Source organism: Strongylocentrotus purpuratus, unplaced genomic scaffold (assembly GCF_000002235.5).
Source record: "Strongylocentrotus purpuratus isolate Spur 01 unplaced genomic scaffold, Spur_5.0 spur5_scaffold_9, whole genome shotgun sequence".
NCBI classification, from domain to species: Eukaryota; Metazoa; Echinodermata; class Echinoidea; order Camarodonta; family Strongylocentrotidae; genus Strongylocentrotus; species Strongylocentrotus purpuratus.
The window spans coordinates 16,177,673-16,195,682 of NW_022145615.1; the positions used below are offsets into that span (position 1 = coordinate 16,177,673).

General features: G+C 37.4%; 2 protein-coding genes across 8 annotated transcripts in view; both read left to right on the top strand.

The window, feature by feature from the left end:
* LOC590989 (unconventional myosin-IXAa) overlaps positions 1–18,010 on the top strand; it is a 128,364-nt gene that overhangs the window by 75,517 nt on the left and 34,837 nt on the right. For all 7 annotated transcript variants that reach the window (XM_030976739.1, XM_030976737.1, XM_030976736.1 and 4 more), the window contains 4 exons: positions 78–606; positions 1,306–1,824; positions 2,231–2,335; positions 2,682–2,870. In XM_030976739.1, the coding sequence (XP_030832599.1) occupies positions 78–606; positions 1,306–1,824; positions 2,231–2,335; positions 2,682–2,870 (1,342 nt within the window). The remainder of the gene's footprint in view (positions 1–77; positions 607–1,305; positions 1,825–2,230; positions 2,336–2,681; positions 2,871–18,010) is intronic.
* LOC105445802 lies at positions 9,918–17,182 on the top strand. The gene is made up of 4 exons (XM_030976744.1): positions 9,918–10,685; positions 11,863–13,822; positions 14,586–14,669; positions 15,158–17,182. Exons 1-4 carry the CDS (start codon positions 10,317–10,319, stop codon positions 15,418–15,420), a joined length of 2,676 nt encoding a protein of 891 aa, XP_030832604.1. The 5' UTR covers positions 9,918–10,316; the 3' UTR covers positions 15,421–17,182.

Sequence of the window (18,010 nt, forward strand, 5' to 3'; positions counted from 1 at the left end):
GATAGATTCTTCATTTTTGCTGTGAAAGGTATGGTAACATATAAAGTTTTTTTATTTGTTATTGTTTATTGTGCCAGACAAACTAAGGTGAGGGACATGGCCCGTGATTACATGGCAAGGGCAACCTCAAGCTCACGCTCATCTTCCCAGGATCGTAAGAGTGATAGAGACTCCTCCAGTGAACGCCCCAACAAACAAACATCGTCAGACTCCTCCATGGAGAGCAATACAAGTCCAAATAGAACTCCTCAAACTGTTGTAAACAAGCTTGATATTAAAGCACTTGCCATCAAGAAGCCTATGCAGGGTGGTAACGTAGTCTCACGGACAGAATCAATGCAGTTAGTAGATCAGCTGGCTGATCTACAGAGCGTCATTGACTCTCTAGAAGAGACACCATTTGGAAGAGACGAGGAGGAGGAGGATACAGCAGGGGAGGAGAAGGCGACAGTTAAGGCAGCTGAGGTTAATGGAGAAGAGTTGGTTGTCTTAGCAACAGATGACATCATCTTGGAAGAAGATGATGATGCGGAGGAGATGCAGATGGAAGAAAGGGATAAGGTTCAACCCATTAGACCATCACCACCACTTAGTCCAAAGGGAAAGGTGAGCATGAGATTCCATTTTATTATCCTTTGTCAATGCCAGGGAACGCCTTGCTCTCACGGATACTGTGTTGTACGCAGACATGAGGAGGTAGACTAATTCCAGGAAAGACCTGGTTGGACAGTAAGAACTACTCCACCCACACAAGTCTTTGCACAACACATTGTCATTGAGAGTAAGGAAAACTAGTAATGCTAGAGCTTTATATTTCTTATATAACAGATTGTGACATCAGTGTGGATCCCAAAGCATTAGTAGAAATACCTTGTTAATTTATTTCAAAGCTTATATTTTTATGATATAACATGTTGAGCCTGTATTTGAAATGTCAGTAAACAACAGAAAACAGATAAGTCTTTTTGGTTTGTAAATACTTGAGTTCTAGTCTTTAGACTTGTATAAATGCTTCTTAACAGTAGGGGATCATGGACATAAGTTTTACACAAACTTATTTTGATCCCGCCACATTTACATTGTATGTTTTCCCAATCGTGTAAATTATCCCTTTTATCTTCTTAATTTGCATGTATTTGATGTTTGTTTACTTTATATATACCGTTCTGTATTTTTAATGCAAATGTGGAAATAAATTCCATTCAATCTGATTTAAGAGTGAAAGTCATGAGCTAGCTTCTCAAGATCAAGATATTTTGTTTAAACCAAGAAACCTTGTGATGTGTGTTATTTGTTTGTGTTTAGGTTGATTTTGTTGTAGGCAGGCCTTCATCTGTAATCTCAGATTCATCAGCCACTGAAGATGAGGTGGTTCCTACCTCACCTAGATCTCCACTGTTGTCTGACCAGGATAGCAGTCTTCCACGAACTCCAGAATCACCAAGCGCACCCCCAAAGAATCTCTTCAAACGTTACAAGCACAACTTTAAGTTTAAGCGACGGTTCAGACGATCACCATCGGACCAGACTCTACTCATCGAGGAGCAGAGTAGCATCAAGAGTAACTCCAGCTCCAAGTCTGGTGTCCTCAATGACAAGACCAACGAGAAGCAGTTAACTGGTGAGAGGACACCACCACAGCAACAGAAACCCCCTTCAGGGAGGAAGAATTCTGGAACAGTGAATTCACCCCTTCCTAAAAGAACTCGTACTAATCAGGGTAATATTAATTTTCAAGGGATGTCACAGTGGAGGTATCCTACAGATCAACTCATCAATGATGCTCAGGCTCTGGAACAGATGAATGTCTTCATCCAATCTAAGGTAAAATATACTTCATAGAGGACCATTATTGAATGATGGCATATGATTTCAAAGTTTGATATTCTTTACAGCAGATCTGTACTAGCAGTAAACATAACAAAATAGTAATTAATGATAAGAAATTGTTGTACAAAATATGTACATGTAGCCCTCAAATTTGTCCTGTTTTTGCATACTTATTCTCATTTCTTTTCATTCTATTTCAACAGTTTATCGCTGCTTACAAAAAATATGCATTGTATGCTTTGTTTTTATTCTTAGTGCAGTTAAAGGAATGAGGGTCCATAGTATACTTTGATGGTTTATCCTTGCAAGGTTAGAGACAGGCATCTGATGTTAGATGTCACTGTGAAGTTTTTAAATTGTGTTGTAGGTTATTTGAACTATTTTTCACATTTGATGGCAGGTAAATGAGATGGGCCAAACGTACAGTCAGGTGGATGTCGTCTTCAAGAAAGCGCTCAAGAAATTCAGGGAAAACCTCATCAGTACATACTCAGTTACCTTACATGTGAGTATCATCATATCTGTCTCCTTATACCATTTCAATTTGATTAGATGCTTATTGTAGGCAACACCAATGGCATAATTTTTATGTTTAGTCCTTGTAAAGTTATGTTGTAGCCTTGTATTAATAGTGTTACCAGGAGTCTATAACTCAAGTGTGCATTTTAAAATATCTATGGACTACTGTCCTGAAATATATGTTGATCTCATCACATACGTCGCTACAAATGGGGTTCACTTCTGACTTCATGCCTCCATTCTTTATCCCTCATTCAATCATATGCTAGTCATGTATTCAATCTATTCGTCATTTCGTCTATAACCCTATCACTTTGTTGTCATCTCTGTAGGATGGTAATGCTGTAAACTTGCAGTACAGACATCTGATGTCCAACTTTGAGAAGGTCCTGAGCATAGTAGCCAAGCAGTATGAAGAAGCTAACAACACCACCTTCCCTCTCACATTGGGTATCAATGCCTTCAGGGGTTTCTTAGATGAGTTCATGCATCAGTATAAACCATCAGACAATCGCAAAAAGGTATTCTAGCTGAGCATACTTGAATTCCAGTCCAATCTCAATTCTGTTTTGCTGCAATGTAAGATTTGAGAAGCACCTCTTACTATTAGGGTAGTGTTTCTGATTGTGCACTCGGTTTGGTGTGCTAAAAGCCCTTCCCATAGAGATTGCACGCATCCCTATGCAGTCTATGTGCATTGCGCGATCATGCAAAATAGGGCAATGTTTTTACTACCAAATTGAGATTCAAACTTTTATCACTCGAGATCGTGAATGTGATGCTAAAAAAAGAGGTGTCATATAAAGGGCAGGTTTTTATCGATATGCCCCAAAAGGCTCAACTCAGAACTCTAAAAATATCTCAATAAAAAACAGCGATTTAAACATTGTTTCCATCATAGCTCCGAGAATTACCACTTTCATGAATTGAGCCCCTAAGGCTTAAGTTGGGCCAGACGTAAGGAATATATCCATGTGCTTATTTTTCGCTAGCTCCCAGGGATCACATACGATTACATTTTGAAAATATCCTTCCCCCACTTTTTGACTCGGCTAATTAGGGAGGCGTGACTCTTCTCAGCCTAAATCCATGGATAATCTGCATATACATATATGTATTTCACGCTCGGTAGCTCACATGACGTTTAGCAGTGCAAATCATAGTTTGTGAATGCTACCTATCTTGCAAGCCTTCGTACACACTATATACTGTGTGTGGGCATTCAGATCGTGTGTGTGTGTGTGTGCGTTTGTAAATGGCCGCGAACGTGGACCTTTGTAGGAATACACACCTTCTAACCATGGACGCCCGGCGAAGGTGGACGTCCACGGTTCTCTTTTATCTTTAATATGACTTTTTACGGCTAAACAAGTACCATATCAAATAGGAGACTCGATTGGAGCTAGGTCCACGATAACCGTTAACAAATCTGATACACCGGTGTGCATATCATTACGACCGACTAGGATTAATGATCGGTGGGACAAAATTACTCGATCGGCGGATTTCATTTCCGTCTGCTGCCAGCTTTGGATCAGTTTAGGGGAGTCCCTGTTTTACCTTGTGATTTCAGATAACGCGCGTTAGCGAGGTCTTGACGGGGACGTCGGACTTCCGGGTACTCTGGCCTGAGCTGCACGGGACGCGCCCCGCGGCTTAACGGCGCGGTGCCCGTCTTCTACAAGTAACATTTCGAGTCGCTAGCTGCATGCTGATTGATGGCGATGCCGAAACGGATGGTCAACAAATATCTTTAATTAAAGTAAGTAAAATTATATATTTGATGGAAGAAAAGTATAGAGCTAGGTCTTAATCTGGGACAATACAGTACGTATTTTTAAAACACTTTTGACAAATCTGTCAAAATTACTTTTCAAAATAGTCTAGGAAGGGCATTTTTAAACGTGCTCGAGACCTAGCCATAGAGTAAAGCCTAGTTTTTTTTTCTATAAAATGCCACTAAAATAACAAATATTTCTTCTCGCTTGAGTTAACATTGACCTTTTTTGTCCATAGTGCCAAAAATGGCTTGCGCCAAATTAAAAGAAGAGGGGAAATAAAATCAGCAATATGATTTTAAGTAGGCCTCTTTGCGAACGTGGACATTTGCAGGAATACATACCTTCTAACCATGGACGCCCGGGAAAGGTGGACGTCCACGGTTTTCTTCTATCTTTTGTATGCATGCAAAAGAGCAATTGATTTGAATGGGAGTATAATCAGCCTTTTTTTTTTAAATGCACTGTTACTGTATTAGAGAAACTGACTGAAAAATGAGTAAAAAAGGGTGTTCATATCTAAAGTAGATTGAGTCGAGATCTAGATCTAGATCTATTTAGTCAGGAATTGATTTGAATGGGAGTATAATCGGCTTATGTTTATATGCACTGTAACTGTATAAATTGGAGAAACTGACTGAAAAATAAGTAAAAAAGGGTGTTCATATCTAAAGTAGATTGAGTCGAGATCTACTTAGTCTGGAATTGATTTGAATGGGAGTATAATCGGCTTTTTTTTATATGCACTGTAAATGTATAAATTGGAGAAACTGACTGAAAAATAAGTAAAAAAGGTGTTCATAATCATATCTAAATTGGATTGAATCTAACTTTTCTTAGGCAATAATGTCATCGCACGTACCAGTACGTTAGTTAAAGTTAGACTAGACACATTTCTATCCGACTATGAATTGAACTGATAATGATCCAGTGAGATAAAAAAATAAACATGATCTAGATCGATCTAAACCTGTAATAATAAATCCCCCTCACCTCAGATATAGGCTCTTTATTTTTCATCTTTACCAGCTAGACCTCTACCTTAATTTGAGGTGTCTTGGTCGAGTGAATATGTCACCGGGCTGTGGATCACAAGGTCCGCGGTTCAAGTCCTGCCGCGGCACTAATGTCCTTTGGCAAGACATTGATCTACATTTGCCACTCTCCACCCAGGTGTTAAATGAGTACCCAGTAGGATGCAAAAGTTAATGTGGTTTGATTAGCAAGTGGCGCTTGTAAAATGGCGACTGGCTGGAATGCTCCCCAGGGAGCGGAGAATATGCATACAAAGTGTGACCCGGGTATTAATATATATCTGTAAAGCACATTGAGAGAGCCTGTGGTCCTGAAATGCGCTATATAAGGACAAACTATTATTATTATTATTATTATTAATTTCTGCATTTGAATTGAAGTCTGTTTTCGCCATTAGCATTATTGACTACGTTGCACACCACTCTGATATCTGCAGTGTGTTTATCTTCAATCTGACAATGATGAAAAATGAACTTTTACAGATGTAAGAGCTTAGAAGGAACATCACTTATAGACCAGTAGAATCTAGATCCTTATTGAAGCGAAAGACTGCACGATATTTGATGCCCACCTAACAATCACTAGAAAAGGTTGAGATAGATCTATAAACCTAGTCTAGTTTCTGTTGTTTAGAGTTTGTTTGGCTTAACTTAATACTAGTCTTAAGCATTTATTTAACTTTAGAATCAACCCTAAATCATAACAGTCAAATTTAGGTTTTTATTGTTTTTTTTCTTCAAATTTTCACCCTCTTTATTTTCCACAGCTAAAACAATGACTATGGATGATCTTCCTCCCCCTCCTCCTCCTCCTTCTCGTTCTTCTTCGTTGTCTTCTATTCCGTCTGTTACATCAAGCAGTTCAAAACCTTCCGATCCATCTCTTCATCAGTCTACTCAGTCACTGCCCTCACTTCTTGAACTTTCTATCTCTGATCTGCCTTCTTCTACTCTCCCCAGCATTGGTCTTTGCCCTACTCCATCTTTTCATCCCTGTCACCCTCCATCTTTTCATCCCTGTCATCCTCCATCTTTTCATCCCTGTCATCCTCCATCTTCTCTGCCCCTGCATGCTTCTTCTTCTGCAAATGATGATCCACTACATGGATTGTCTTGTCAGTGCTTTGTCTTCTTTTTTCTCCATCTCTTGATCATTCTTTGTTTTCTTTACATTATCATGGTCGTATCGTATCTTTTTCTTTAAATGTTTGTCTTCATCTTCTTTGTCTGTGTATGCATGTTCTGAACGTAATGTTTCTATCCCTGCTATACTAGCTATCCATTTTCTTCTCTCCAAAAGAAAATATGTTGAGGTGAGCTATTAAGTTAATGAAGTTATCCTCATTTGGACAGTAATTGCAATATTACATACCTCATTAAGTTTCTGCATTCACATCATGTACACATTTTTATTGACTAGTTTGTGAAGAAGAATAGAGGACACTACAATGTGATTTAAGAACATTTCCTAGATTTATATGTACAAAATCATTACAAAATATTAATTTACAAATTAAAGCTTGTAAAATGCTTCTTGTACATGTATTTTATGTTCCTTTTGTTGACAGTAACAAACTAAATTAAAGGTAATCCCAGTTAGGATTTGGATCTCATTCTGGTCATCAAAAGAGCATCTGAACTCTTTGCAAGGTCTGTCATAAGTCCATGCATGCAAGCTGGCTGGTTAGAATTAGCAGAGCAATCCTGCTTCCACAGTATAACTGTCTCGGGCTAGATATATAGACTTGACTTAGGCCTACATGCAAGAAAGAATATCAAGGAAAGATAGTCTTGAAAATTGCGAATGGTCCTTAGACCAGACCCAACTTATGATTTACATGCATCACCTTCTCTTGTCTTCTTTTTATCATTAGATGACAACCAGACGCCGCCGTGTTGCACCGCATCAACAGGTAGAGAAATGGTGCAGGGCTGAAAAAGACCCAGATGGCTTTGAAATAAAGTTTGTGAATGAGACAATAGGTGGGTGAAATCAAAATATTTGATTGCATTAACTCCCAGAGACGATTTTATTTTTATTAGACATGCATATATATGTACATGTTTTACAAGTGATCAACGAATTAACTGTAATTTGGAGCTGGGATAAAGTAGATTGGAACGATTTCTATAACAGTTTTAACTATTTGTGATACATGTACATGTACCTTAATTGCAATTAATTATAAGCCAGTACAATTATTAAATGCAAAGCTTTGATTTCACAAAATTATGGTTCATAAGTTAGTAGATTTAAACTTCAGAGCAGCAGAGTGAAGACAAATGTAGTGGATATTAGAGGGCATAGATGGCTTTATGTGGAATGCTTATGCCACCCAAATTACGCATTTAATTCATAAAACTTTGTTGAACCATTTTAACAGCTAATGCCTTACGAAGCCGAACTTTCCAGACTATTGTAAGGAATATTTTTGTAAGCTTTAGAATGTAAAATATCATGTGTACTCCACTTCAGGTCATGGACTTTTCACATGCAAACACTTCCAGAAAGGTGATTTTCTTCTAGAATACAGAGGGATTTTCAGTGAGACATTAGATGCAGATGAAGACAATGACTACACATTTCATTTTCTTCATACAGGTGTGAACTACAGGTTAGTAAAGTTTCTTTAATTTCTGTTTCAAGAAAAATGAAAATAAAGAAAACTACAACTATGTTATTTCATCAATTTGTTACCATACTGTATGCTGCTATTTATATTTCAGATCAATTATAGTGACTTGAATTATTTGTGTTCATGATTTCTGCAATGATACCATAAACATTTGTAGAGTTTTTTTTAAGAAGATATGATGGAATAGGTGTGGCCTGTGTGCCTTATCAAAGTATTTAAAACCTTTTCTGCAATGATGAAAATGAGCTAGACCATGCATGTGATCACGAAGGGTAATATGTAGCTATAATTTGGTGGAATAATGATTTACTTGCATTTTGTATGTTATTCTCAAGTATTTTCAGAAGAGGGTTCAAATTTGGGCAAAAAAATCACCCTGGTACTGAAAATAGTGGGGGTCATAGTTTTGTATCGATTAACCAAAAATCTTTTCATTTCCCCCTCTCATCATTAAATTCCGACGTTCTATTGATAAAATAGGTCACTTATAAATTTCATGCCATTCTTCATTAATTGTACTTGCCAATTAGGGCTGGAAATGCCAGGGCTTGCAAATATTTACAACAACAAAAATACTGGTATGTATTAGTTATAACTTTTATTTTGAAATATGAGCCTTAACTCTAACATTTGTACACAGGTCTATTTGAGCTGTATTTTGTTCAGTATAGTTTCATGCTACCTCTAAGCATGCAATCTTTTTTCATTTATCTTGCGACTGCAGCATTGATGCATCTGATCCAGAGGCGGGGTTAGGCCGTTGGATTAATGATGATCATAAGGCACCAAATTCTGTAATGAAGAAAATCATCCTGCATGACTCAAGTCCACATCTGTGTCTGTTTGCATGTGACGATATTCAGGTGGGGGAGGAAATACGATACGATTACGGCACTAAGGATTTGCCATGGCGGCAGGTACGATATTACACTTTGTTTTATTTTGTATTTACTGGTGAAATATGAACATTATCCAGTTTTTGCAAAAGCTAATTTACCACCTCCATCATTATTGTTCTTTCCATTTACTATCGCACAATGTTGGACATTAGTTTTCCTTGATGCCCTTATTCCACGCTGCCCTATACTCTATCAATCCTTGGGCCTTTTAAGGAGAGCACTTCAAAAACTTTCAAAAAAAGATGATGAAAAAGAATATTATATAATTACTTTGTACAAGTGGTATTCAAATATTTATGTCAATAATATCATACAACTCTAGAGTCGATAATTTAAATGTACGCTTTAGGTGACTGTAGATTCTCCAGCACTATAATTTTTCTTATACGATATTGAGATTTTGCAAATAATGATATAATGGAATATACAAACAACTATACAGAAAACGTCACATCGCTCTCATGATAAACATTTGCTTCATAGTGTATCCAAAATCAGACTCATGTATTGATTTAAATTGCAGCCTCCCACACCAAACGTCATGCCACACACTAACATCAACGTGCAGGAAACGCCTAGCAAGAAGCTGCCGACACCCCACAGCATGGACATTGTCACCTCTACTACCACCAATAAGCTGCCCTATATGCCAGATGCAACATCCAAGCCAGCATCACAGCCAATCATGAACAACATCAGCAACCAAAGCTCTCACCAGTGTCCTATCCAAGGAACACCATCCACCAGTCAACTACTACCCCACTCTCAAGAGGGTGGCACACCAACATCCGATGATAATGGGACAGCTAGGCAAGAGGTACACTCCCTGAGTAACAGCATGTCTTGCAGCCAGGTTGATGCCTGCTATAACCCGGACTCAGATTCCCCAGGTGTCATAGATGGAAATGAAGAGGGACCAGAAGGCCTAGATGTATGTATTTCTAAAATGTTTTGTTTATTAAGAAGAATGTTTTTAATAAATTTCCTTGCATGTGGGCAATGATGTAAACATACTTAGGGCAAATATTTACTTGCCTATACACTACAAATACATTCTTTACCATAATGAGCAATATTGATACAGTAATAAATATCCAGGAATGTGAAAGTCCATGTTTGTTTACTTAAATTAGCAAGTCCACATTTGAAGATTTTAAATCGCACTAATTGAAATTTAACAGTTTAGAATACATGTAAATGAGTCCATGTTTGTCGTATTAATTTAGCAAGTCCATACTTGAAGGTTTTTTTTCACCAGTACACAAACAAATGTGTTGTTTGAAATAAAATTAGGTGGACCATTGGAAATTTGTTAACTTTTCTGGGGCTATAAGGAAATAAAAAACTATTGTGCCAATTATTCTTGATGATTTTAGGCTTTCACCATACATGTACAAAATCTGGAGTACTGCAGGTATGCTGATGATATTGCGATATAGCCATTAATGCTTTTCATATGTTTCATATAGGTTTTCGGCATGCAGCAGCCTTAAGACAAAATGTTATGTAGTTGTCACAATAAATGTTTTACTTCAGAGTGTATCAGAAACTCAACTCAAATATTAATTTAAATTTCAGACCCAATTGCACACACCAATTGTGGAGCACACCTCCAGTAACATGCAGGAAACGGCTATAAACAAGCTGCCGACACCCAACAGCATGGACATTGTCACCTCCACTACCACCAATAAGCTGCCCTATATGCCAGATGCAACATCCAAGCCAGCATCACAACCAATCATGAACAACATCAGCAACCAAAGCTCTCACCAGTGTCCTATCCAAGGAACACCATCCACCAGTCAACTACTACCCCACTCTCAAGAGGGTGGCACACCAACATCCGATGATAATGGGACAGCTAGGCAAGAGGTACACTCCCTGAGTAACAGCATGTCTTGCAGCCAGGTTGATGCCTGCTATAACCCGGACTCAGATTCCCCAGGTGTCATAGATGGAAGTGAAGAGGGACCAGAAGGCCTAGATGTATGTATTTCTAAAATGTTTTGTTAATTAAGAAGAATGTTTTTAATAAATTTCCTTGCATGTGGGCAATGATGTAAACATACTTAGGACAAATATTTACTTGCCTATACACTACAAATACATTCTCTACCATAATTAGCAATTGTATACAGTAATAAATATCCAGGAATGTGAAAGTCCATGTTTGTTTGCTTAAATTAGCAAGTCCACATTTGAAGGTTTTAAATCACACCAATTGAAATTTAACAGTTTTAAATAGCTAGGTCCATGTTTGTCGTATTAATTCAGCAAGTCCATACTTGAAGGTTTTTTTTCACCAGTACACCAACACATGTGTTGTTTGAGGAAAATCAATCCCCTTTATTTTGGGTGTGGTGATTAATAGGTTTATAGATCAATGCATTAATAACTGTTTTCGGAGGCGTTATGTTTTTGGGTTGTCCGTCTGTCCGCCCGTCTGTACGTCCGTTCTCATGATCGCGTTATCTCAAGAACCGATTGATGGATTTTCTCCAAACTTGGGTCATGTATGTATCTTGCAAGGCCAATTAACTGATTAGATTTGGGGGTCACAAGGTCACAGGTCACAGGGCTCATTATGTATGCATACAAAGCTTGTGATCGCATTATCTCGAGAACCGATTGATGGGTTCCCGCCAAACTTAATTCATGTATGTATCTTGCAAAATCAATGTATGTATCTCGCAAAATCAATAACTGATTATATTTTGGGGTCACAAGGTCAAAGGTCACAGGGCTCATTCTGTATGCAAAAATAGCTTGTGATCACATTATCTCAAGAACCAGTTGATGATGCACCTATGGTATTATTGGTGTATAATATTGTACTCTTTTATCTAAGCTGGCAGAAAACTTCACAATAGGCACAGTTTGATCTGGAGGATTTTGCAGGGTGGGACTTTAACAATTAGGGTCTAGAAAAATGCACACAAAAAATCTTTAAAAACATACATAATACACATTAAGATAAAACAGTTAATGGTTTGTTGATCTATCATGCAGACCCAGCATAGAAGTAAACATGCATGTCAGGGGACCTATAAAACATAATTTGCCTTAATAGTGTACTTACATTTGACCAATTCAGCAGGAGATATTTGATGTTTGCTTTCTATATGGACTCTAATTTCAGTTTCTCTTACTGTTTTTTTTTCAGGCCATGTCAGAGGTGTCAGACCTGTCGGAAACTACTACAGATCTAACAGATGATTCTGACCCGGATTACATACCGGAATCTGATGATGATGTTGGGGAAAGGGAGATGAGTCCTGTCGTTCCTATCCCTGGATCTTTTAATATTCATCGTGGTTGTCTACCCACTCATGAAGATGAAGCATCAACCAGTGAGAATCATGTAGACAGCACCTCAAAAGCAGTATTGCATGCCTGCAGTAGGTCTTCAGGGATACAAGTGAATGCCACAGCAAATGGAAGAAGTAAAAGCTGGGATAAAGTCCAATATTGTCCTTTCTGCATGGAACCTCAGAAGAAATTACCTCGCCATTTACAAACTCCCAAACACAGAAACGAACCACAGGTGCAGAAATGGCTTTCTAGTGAAGACCAAAAGGATAAAGTGAGACAATTGACACTAATGCGCAATTATGGAAACTACCTACACAATATCTCTGTCCTGAAGAAGGGAGTTGGAGAACTCATTGTTGTTCATAGGCCAGCAGACAAGTCAGATCCATCAGATTACGTTCCCTGCTCAAACTGTTATGGTTTTATCACGAAGACAGAATTGTGGAAACACAAGTGCAGCCAGATACTTGATAGTATACCATCTGGGAAAACAAAGAAACGAGGAAAAGTGCGTGCTGCCAAAATGCTGCTACCAAATACTCCTGGGGTGGATACGAGAACCATTGAAATCCTGTCGAACATGATCGATGACAATATAGCCGCTGTGGTCAGGTCGGATGACCTAATAACAAAATTTGCTGAGAAGTTAACCATGAAACATGGACATAGCAGAGACCAAGAGAACTATATCAGGCAACGGTCAAGGGAGCTAGGAAGAATGGTCCTCGAGTACAGATCAATGACAGGGGAGACCAATGTCGATCTTGCAAGTCTCATACGTCCTGAGAAGTTTGTTGCAGTGACGTCTGCTACAAAACTGGCTGCAGGATTTTGTGCTGAAAACAATGTCTACAAAACCCCCAGTCTTGCATTAAAGATCGGACACGGTCTGAAGACTTGTTGCGAGATTCTACAAGGAAAAGCCATTATGACGCAGAACTCTGCCATCAAGAAAAGTTGCAAGGCATTCTTGACCCTGTATGACCTTCAATGGGGGAGCTATGTAACTCACCATGCACTAAGAAGTCTTCAAGAAGGAAGAAGAAATAACCCAAAGTTGTTGCCACTTACCGAAGATGTAGTCAAATTTGCGAAACATCTCAAGGGAGAAATGCATGCAAAATTGAATGGGCTTGAGAAAGAGAGCAACACCAACAGAATTGCACATGAATGGCATAATCTTTCTGAAGTACTGCTGGCACATATTGTTGTCTTCAACAGGAAAAGACCTGGAGAGGTCTCAAAAATGACCATGCAAGATTATGAAAATTGCTCGCAAGGAGAAGGTGGTATAATTGATGGTGCTCTCAGCAAGTGGGAGAGAGCACTTTGTCGAGTTCTATGGAGAGTCGAAATCGTGGGAAAACGTTTGAGGACGGTGCCTGTACTTTTGACAACGACAATGAAGAGGGCAATGGACTTGTTGAAAGAGAGGAGATGTGAGGCTGGCATCGAGGAGAGCAACACATATGTGTTTGCTGGATCAGGGGAAGGGCACCGGAGAGCATGCGATGCTATCCGTGTTCATTCCACCAAATGTAATGCTGAACATCCAGAACATCTCAGAGCAACACATCTGAGAAAGCAAATTGCCACTGTAGCCCAGATTATGAATTTAAAGGAAAATGAGCTAGATGTCTTAGCTAATTTCCTTGGGCATGACATCAGAACGCATCGGGAATACTATAGACTCCCAGATTCAACAGTGCAACTGGCGAAGGTTTCAAAAGTTCTTCTGAAGATGGAGAGGGGAGATCTTGAAGGTCTTGCCAATAAAGGACTAGAGGAAGTGCAGTTGGATCCCAGTGAAGGTAAAGTGCATAATATTTTCTTTTGAATTCTTCATGCAAACTGCAAAGAACAACTAGAGTAGAAAAACGTGCAGGTTTTGTTTGCTTTTATTTTCATAAATCAATAATACATAATACATAGTGTAAATTGAATAAAAAATATGGCGGATGGCCCATTCCAGCTGAGTATCAATATAATACCGCTGTTCTTCCATGGTGTCCTTCATGAATACATGTACATAATAGTAGCAATCAAAGTAACAGAAAAAACACAACAACAATGTATTGAACATAAACATGTATATTCCAGCAATTTCAAACTAATAAATTTGATTTTCTTTTTCATATTCAATATATCTTTATAAAAAGGGATACAGAACCGTAGGACCCTTAACAAAGAAAAAAAGTAGATGAATAATTAAGATATTTTTGGGGGTGCATAATTGGCGATTTTGTGCAAGACTGTTTGATAGATGTCCAAAAGATTGAAAGAGAGAGAAATCTGCATGCATCTGTCGTGAGCTAAGCATTGTAATCATGTCGAACCATGTTGTGTTCATAATGAATTAAAATGTTTATTACTGAAACTATAAATTAATTATATATAAGACATGCATGAATTTCATTCCTGTTGTTAGTTTGTCCTAAATAATTCTATGAGGCTAATTCCTTTCATGTAGAAAAATACTTTTTCAGAATATTTGTATACACATAAAAACACTGTTAAGGGCCTGATATAACATAACTTATGCTAATTATAAATATTTCTTTTGATTTTTTGTAGAGTACATCACTGATGCCGAGTCAGATTCTGAGGGTGAAGATGTGCAGTCTGATGATTCACCTTTGGTGACTGTGAGGACAGAAGGTATGTTAAACAAGAGAAAGTCAAATCCTAGTCAGTAGCTGAAAGCCAGTGGTGCATATAGTTTCTTTGAGTCAGGGCTGCTTTAATTGATTGAATTATGATTGTTAGAATGCAGTTGCACTATTTGAACGTTTCATTATTTGTCCTAACAAAAATAGAACACCCAGTACTTGATGAATCGACCGAAGCATATTTTCTTCACATATACTTCACATATATATATATAGAGAGAGAGAGAGAGAGAGAGAGAGATTTCCTGTTAATACAACATGTAGGGTTATATTATTTTCCACCAAAAAATGGTACTGGGTATTTTCACTTGAATAATGTATACATGTAGTTCTAGTTTTATGTTTCATGACAGTTTCACTCTATTCTATCTGGGAGCCAAAGGCATGGACGTAGGGCTATATGTGCTGTTTTGTCTCAAAATGAAATATATTTTCTGATTGAAGGTTTAAAAGATATATATTCTCCTTGGTAAACAGACTGTAGTGCCTACTCTGGGAAATCAAAAAGTCCTTCTGAGAATCATCCAATCAGGAAAGTCTGGACTTTGAAAGAGAAGACAACTGTCGCAGACCATTTGGGCTCATTTCTCCTAAGACGTACCCTACCAGGAAAGGCACATATTTTGAAACTCTTCAATGCAGAGCCACAAACCTTTCGGGATCGATCTTGGACCAACGTGAAAGATTTCGTTCGAAACCAGATTCGGAAGAAGGATGTAATGGGATTCTTGAAGATGTAAAGTACATTTATGAATGCTCATCATGATACATATTATATATACCTGTAGACATTGTGACATTTCTCCCAAAAGGGGAGGGGAGGGGGATGTGGCAATGGACTTATCGTGTCAGGCTGTTGCCAAATGATTTGTTATCATTGTGTGCTTGTACATATATGCAAAATAATTGGGGCACTTAAGTTAGACAGAAAAAAGATATGTTTGTTGCCTGACTTGAAATTCGGCAAGATCCCTTCTCCCTCCTCCCTTTTGGAATTGATTTGTTAAGTTCATACATGAAGGTTTAGGTTCAGAACTGATGATATACATGTACAGGAGAAATGTGTAATGTATTGTAATGCTGCTCATGTATGCATTATGAGATTTTATCAAACCCTAAAGACAAAATTTATTGTTGATTTTTTTGGAGTAGATAATGCAGTCACTAGTTAAATGTGGGATACCCTCAGTTGATTTCATTGATTACTTTAGTTCATACGTGAAAGATTCATATTATGGAAGTAGCTGTATGTCCTGTTTCTTTTGTGATTCTATTTAAAGTTGAGACTTTGAAAATGTGTAGTCACATTTAATTAGGTTTCGAGAAATGTTGCACCAACAAATAGATTTCCTTTTGTTTATGTAAAATATCTACAGTCGGTATGGAAGTTCATGTAGTGTAGCTCTATTGAAGTAAAAAGCTATCGAGTGAAAAACTGTTAATTCAGCAACTTGGTGACATGACTTTGCCCATTCATTATATGAAGGGTGATGGATGGGAACTTCATATAAGAGAAGCAATAATTATAGGTATATAGAATATTTCATGCTCTTCACTTGAAATCTAAATTTATATATTATGGTTTCATTTGTTCTAGATCAGTATGAAAGAAACAAATGTTCCCTAACAGTTTCATCATTTGGTTTTTAATGAAAGTTATATAAATCCTCTCCACATAATATATGTACGACTTCAACATTATTTTGTGTAGATAAATGCGTTTAATAGCAATTCACCTCATTTAATTGATGCAATTGATTTAAGCACTGTAGATTTCAAAGATGTAATATGGTATAAATGAAGACTGTATGTATACTGTGTATGAGCAAGGAATTTAAAGACATAAATTATGTCACAAGTATCGTTTTATATTACTTAAAGCACATGGATCATATATGTTTAATTTCTTTTTAATCAGTAAACTAGTTTTCAGCTTTATCAGTATGCTGACCAGGATTTAGGGGCAAAGAATAAACATGTACAGTACCTGTATGTCAACGCATTATAACGTTTATATATATGAAAATAATCATCTTAAGTTTGTTAAAGAGGTTCTCATATGCACTGGGGCTTTTAGAAATATTACAACAAATATGGACGTCCTTTATACTACAGTTGTGGAGTGAGATAAAATGCTAACAACTTGATAGTAACAAAATTACTTCACTCTGATTGACAGATCTAATCTACATCTCTTGGTAATTGATATATTTAATGATAAAAAAGCCATAATTTTGAGTAAAAGAGATTATTTTATAAGTCTAGAATAACTTTAAAATTGTTAGAGATATGTTATCTTTCAGTTCAGTATGAAAGGAAACAGTTGGTTCCTTGACTTTTTAAGTGTGAATCCCACATTTATTTTGTAGTTCAATATATGCTCTATGACTCAAGTCATACAGTTTGTTATTGCACTTTCAACGTTAGAATTTTGGGCTAAAATTTTTATGTGTTATGTAGTTCTTTTTACTAAAAATATAATGGCAGTGACAGATTCAGACTGATTTACACGGAACAAATGAACTTGTTTCTGTCTGTATAGTCCTAACCCTGCTTAGCTAGGGTGGGGGTTGGGGGGGGGGGGGTTAACAATTTAATACAAAGGTTCTTACATTTTCAACAACAACAAGGGTGTAATTCAGGCTCACACAAAATATTCTTGTAACCACACACAGACAAGATTGAAAAACACAATTTTTTCTGAGGGGGGGGGGGGGGGGGTGCCAAACCCACTCCTGAATCTGCCACTGTCAGTGTTATGTTTGTATTTACAAAAAAGGTTATGTGTTAACAGTATATTTTGAAAAATGGTTAGGCATATTTGTTATTTGTATTTATAAGTTTCTATTGATGGACAATTACTTTGAAGGCTTGTAGTCACAACCTATCTCGAGTCTAAAAAAACAGTATGAAATTCTTGAGGCCACCAAATGAAATATTTACTTGTTACTAGCTACCCAATGAGCAGTTTAGCGAGTTATACCTGTGGTACATTGATGTGTAGTTTAAGTTCTTTTGTATAAGTACAACAATGTAAAAACTCCAGTTGTTCCTTAAAAGTGTTTTGTGAAGAAGAAAATTAGGAGTATGTGATTTGTAAGGTTTGTAATTTGTTGTCATTTAACCATACACCAGTCCACAAATGTATTCATATTGATGGCCTCTTCTCCCACCTAGTGATGAACTATTGTATTCACTTGTTATGAGTTAATGTATACTGGTCTACTACTATTGAACCTTGTCATTGGTATCATTAAGGTTCAGGGTGCACATCCGTAAATATAGGTAAATTTTCATGAACTATTGGGATCGTGTTCATAGGATTTAACA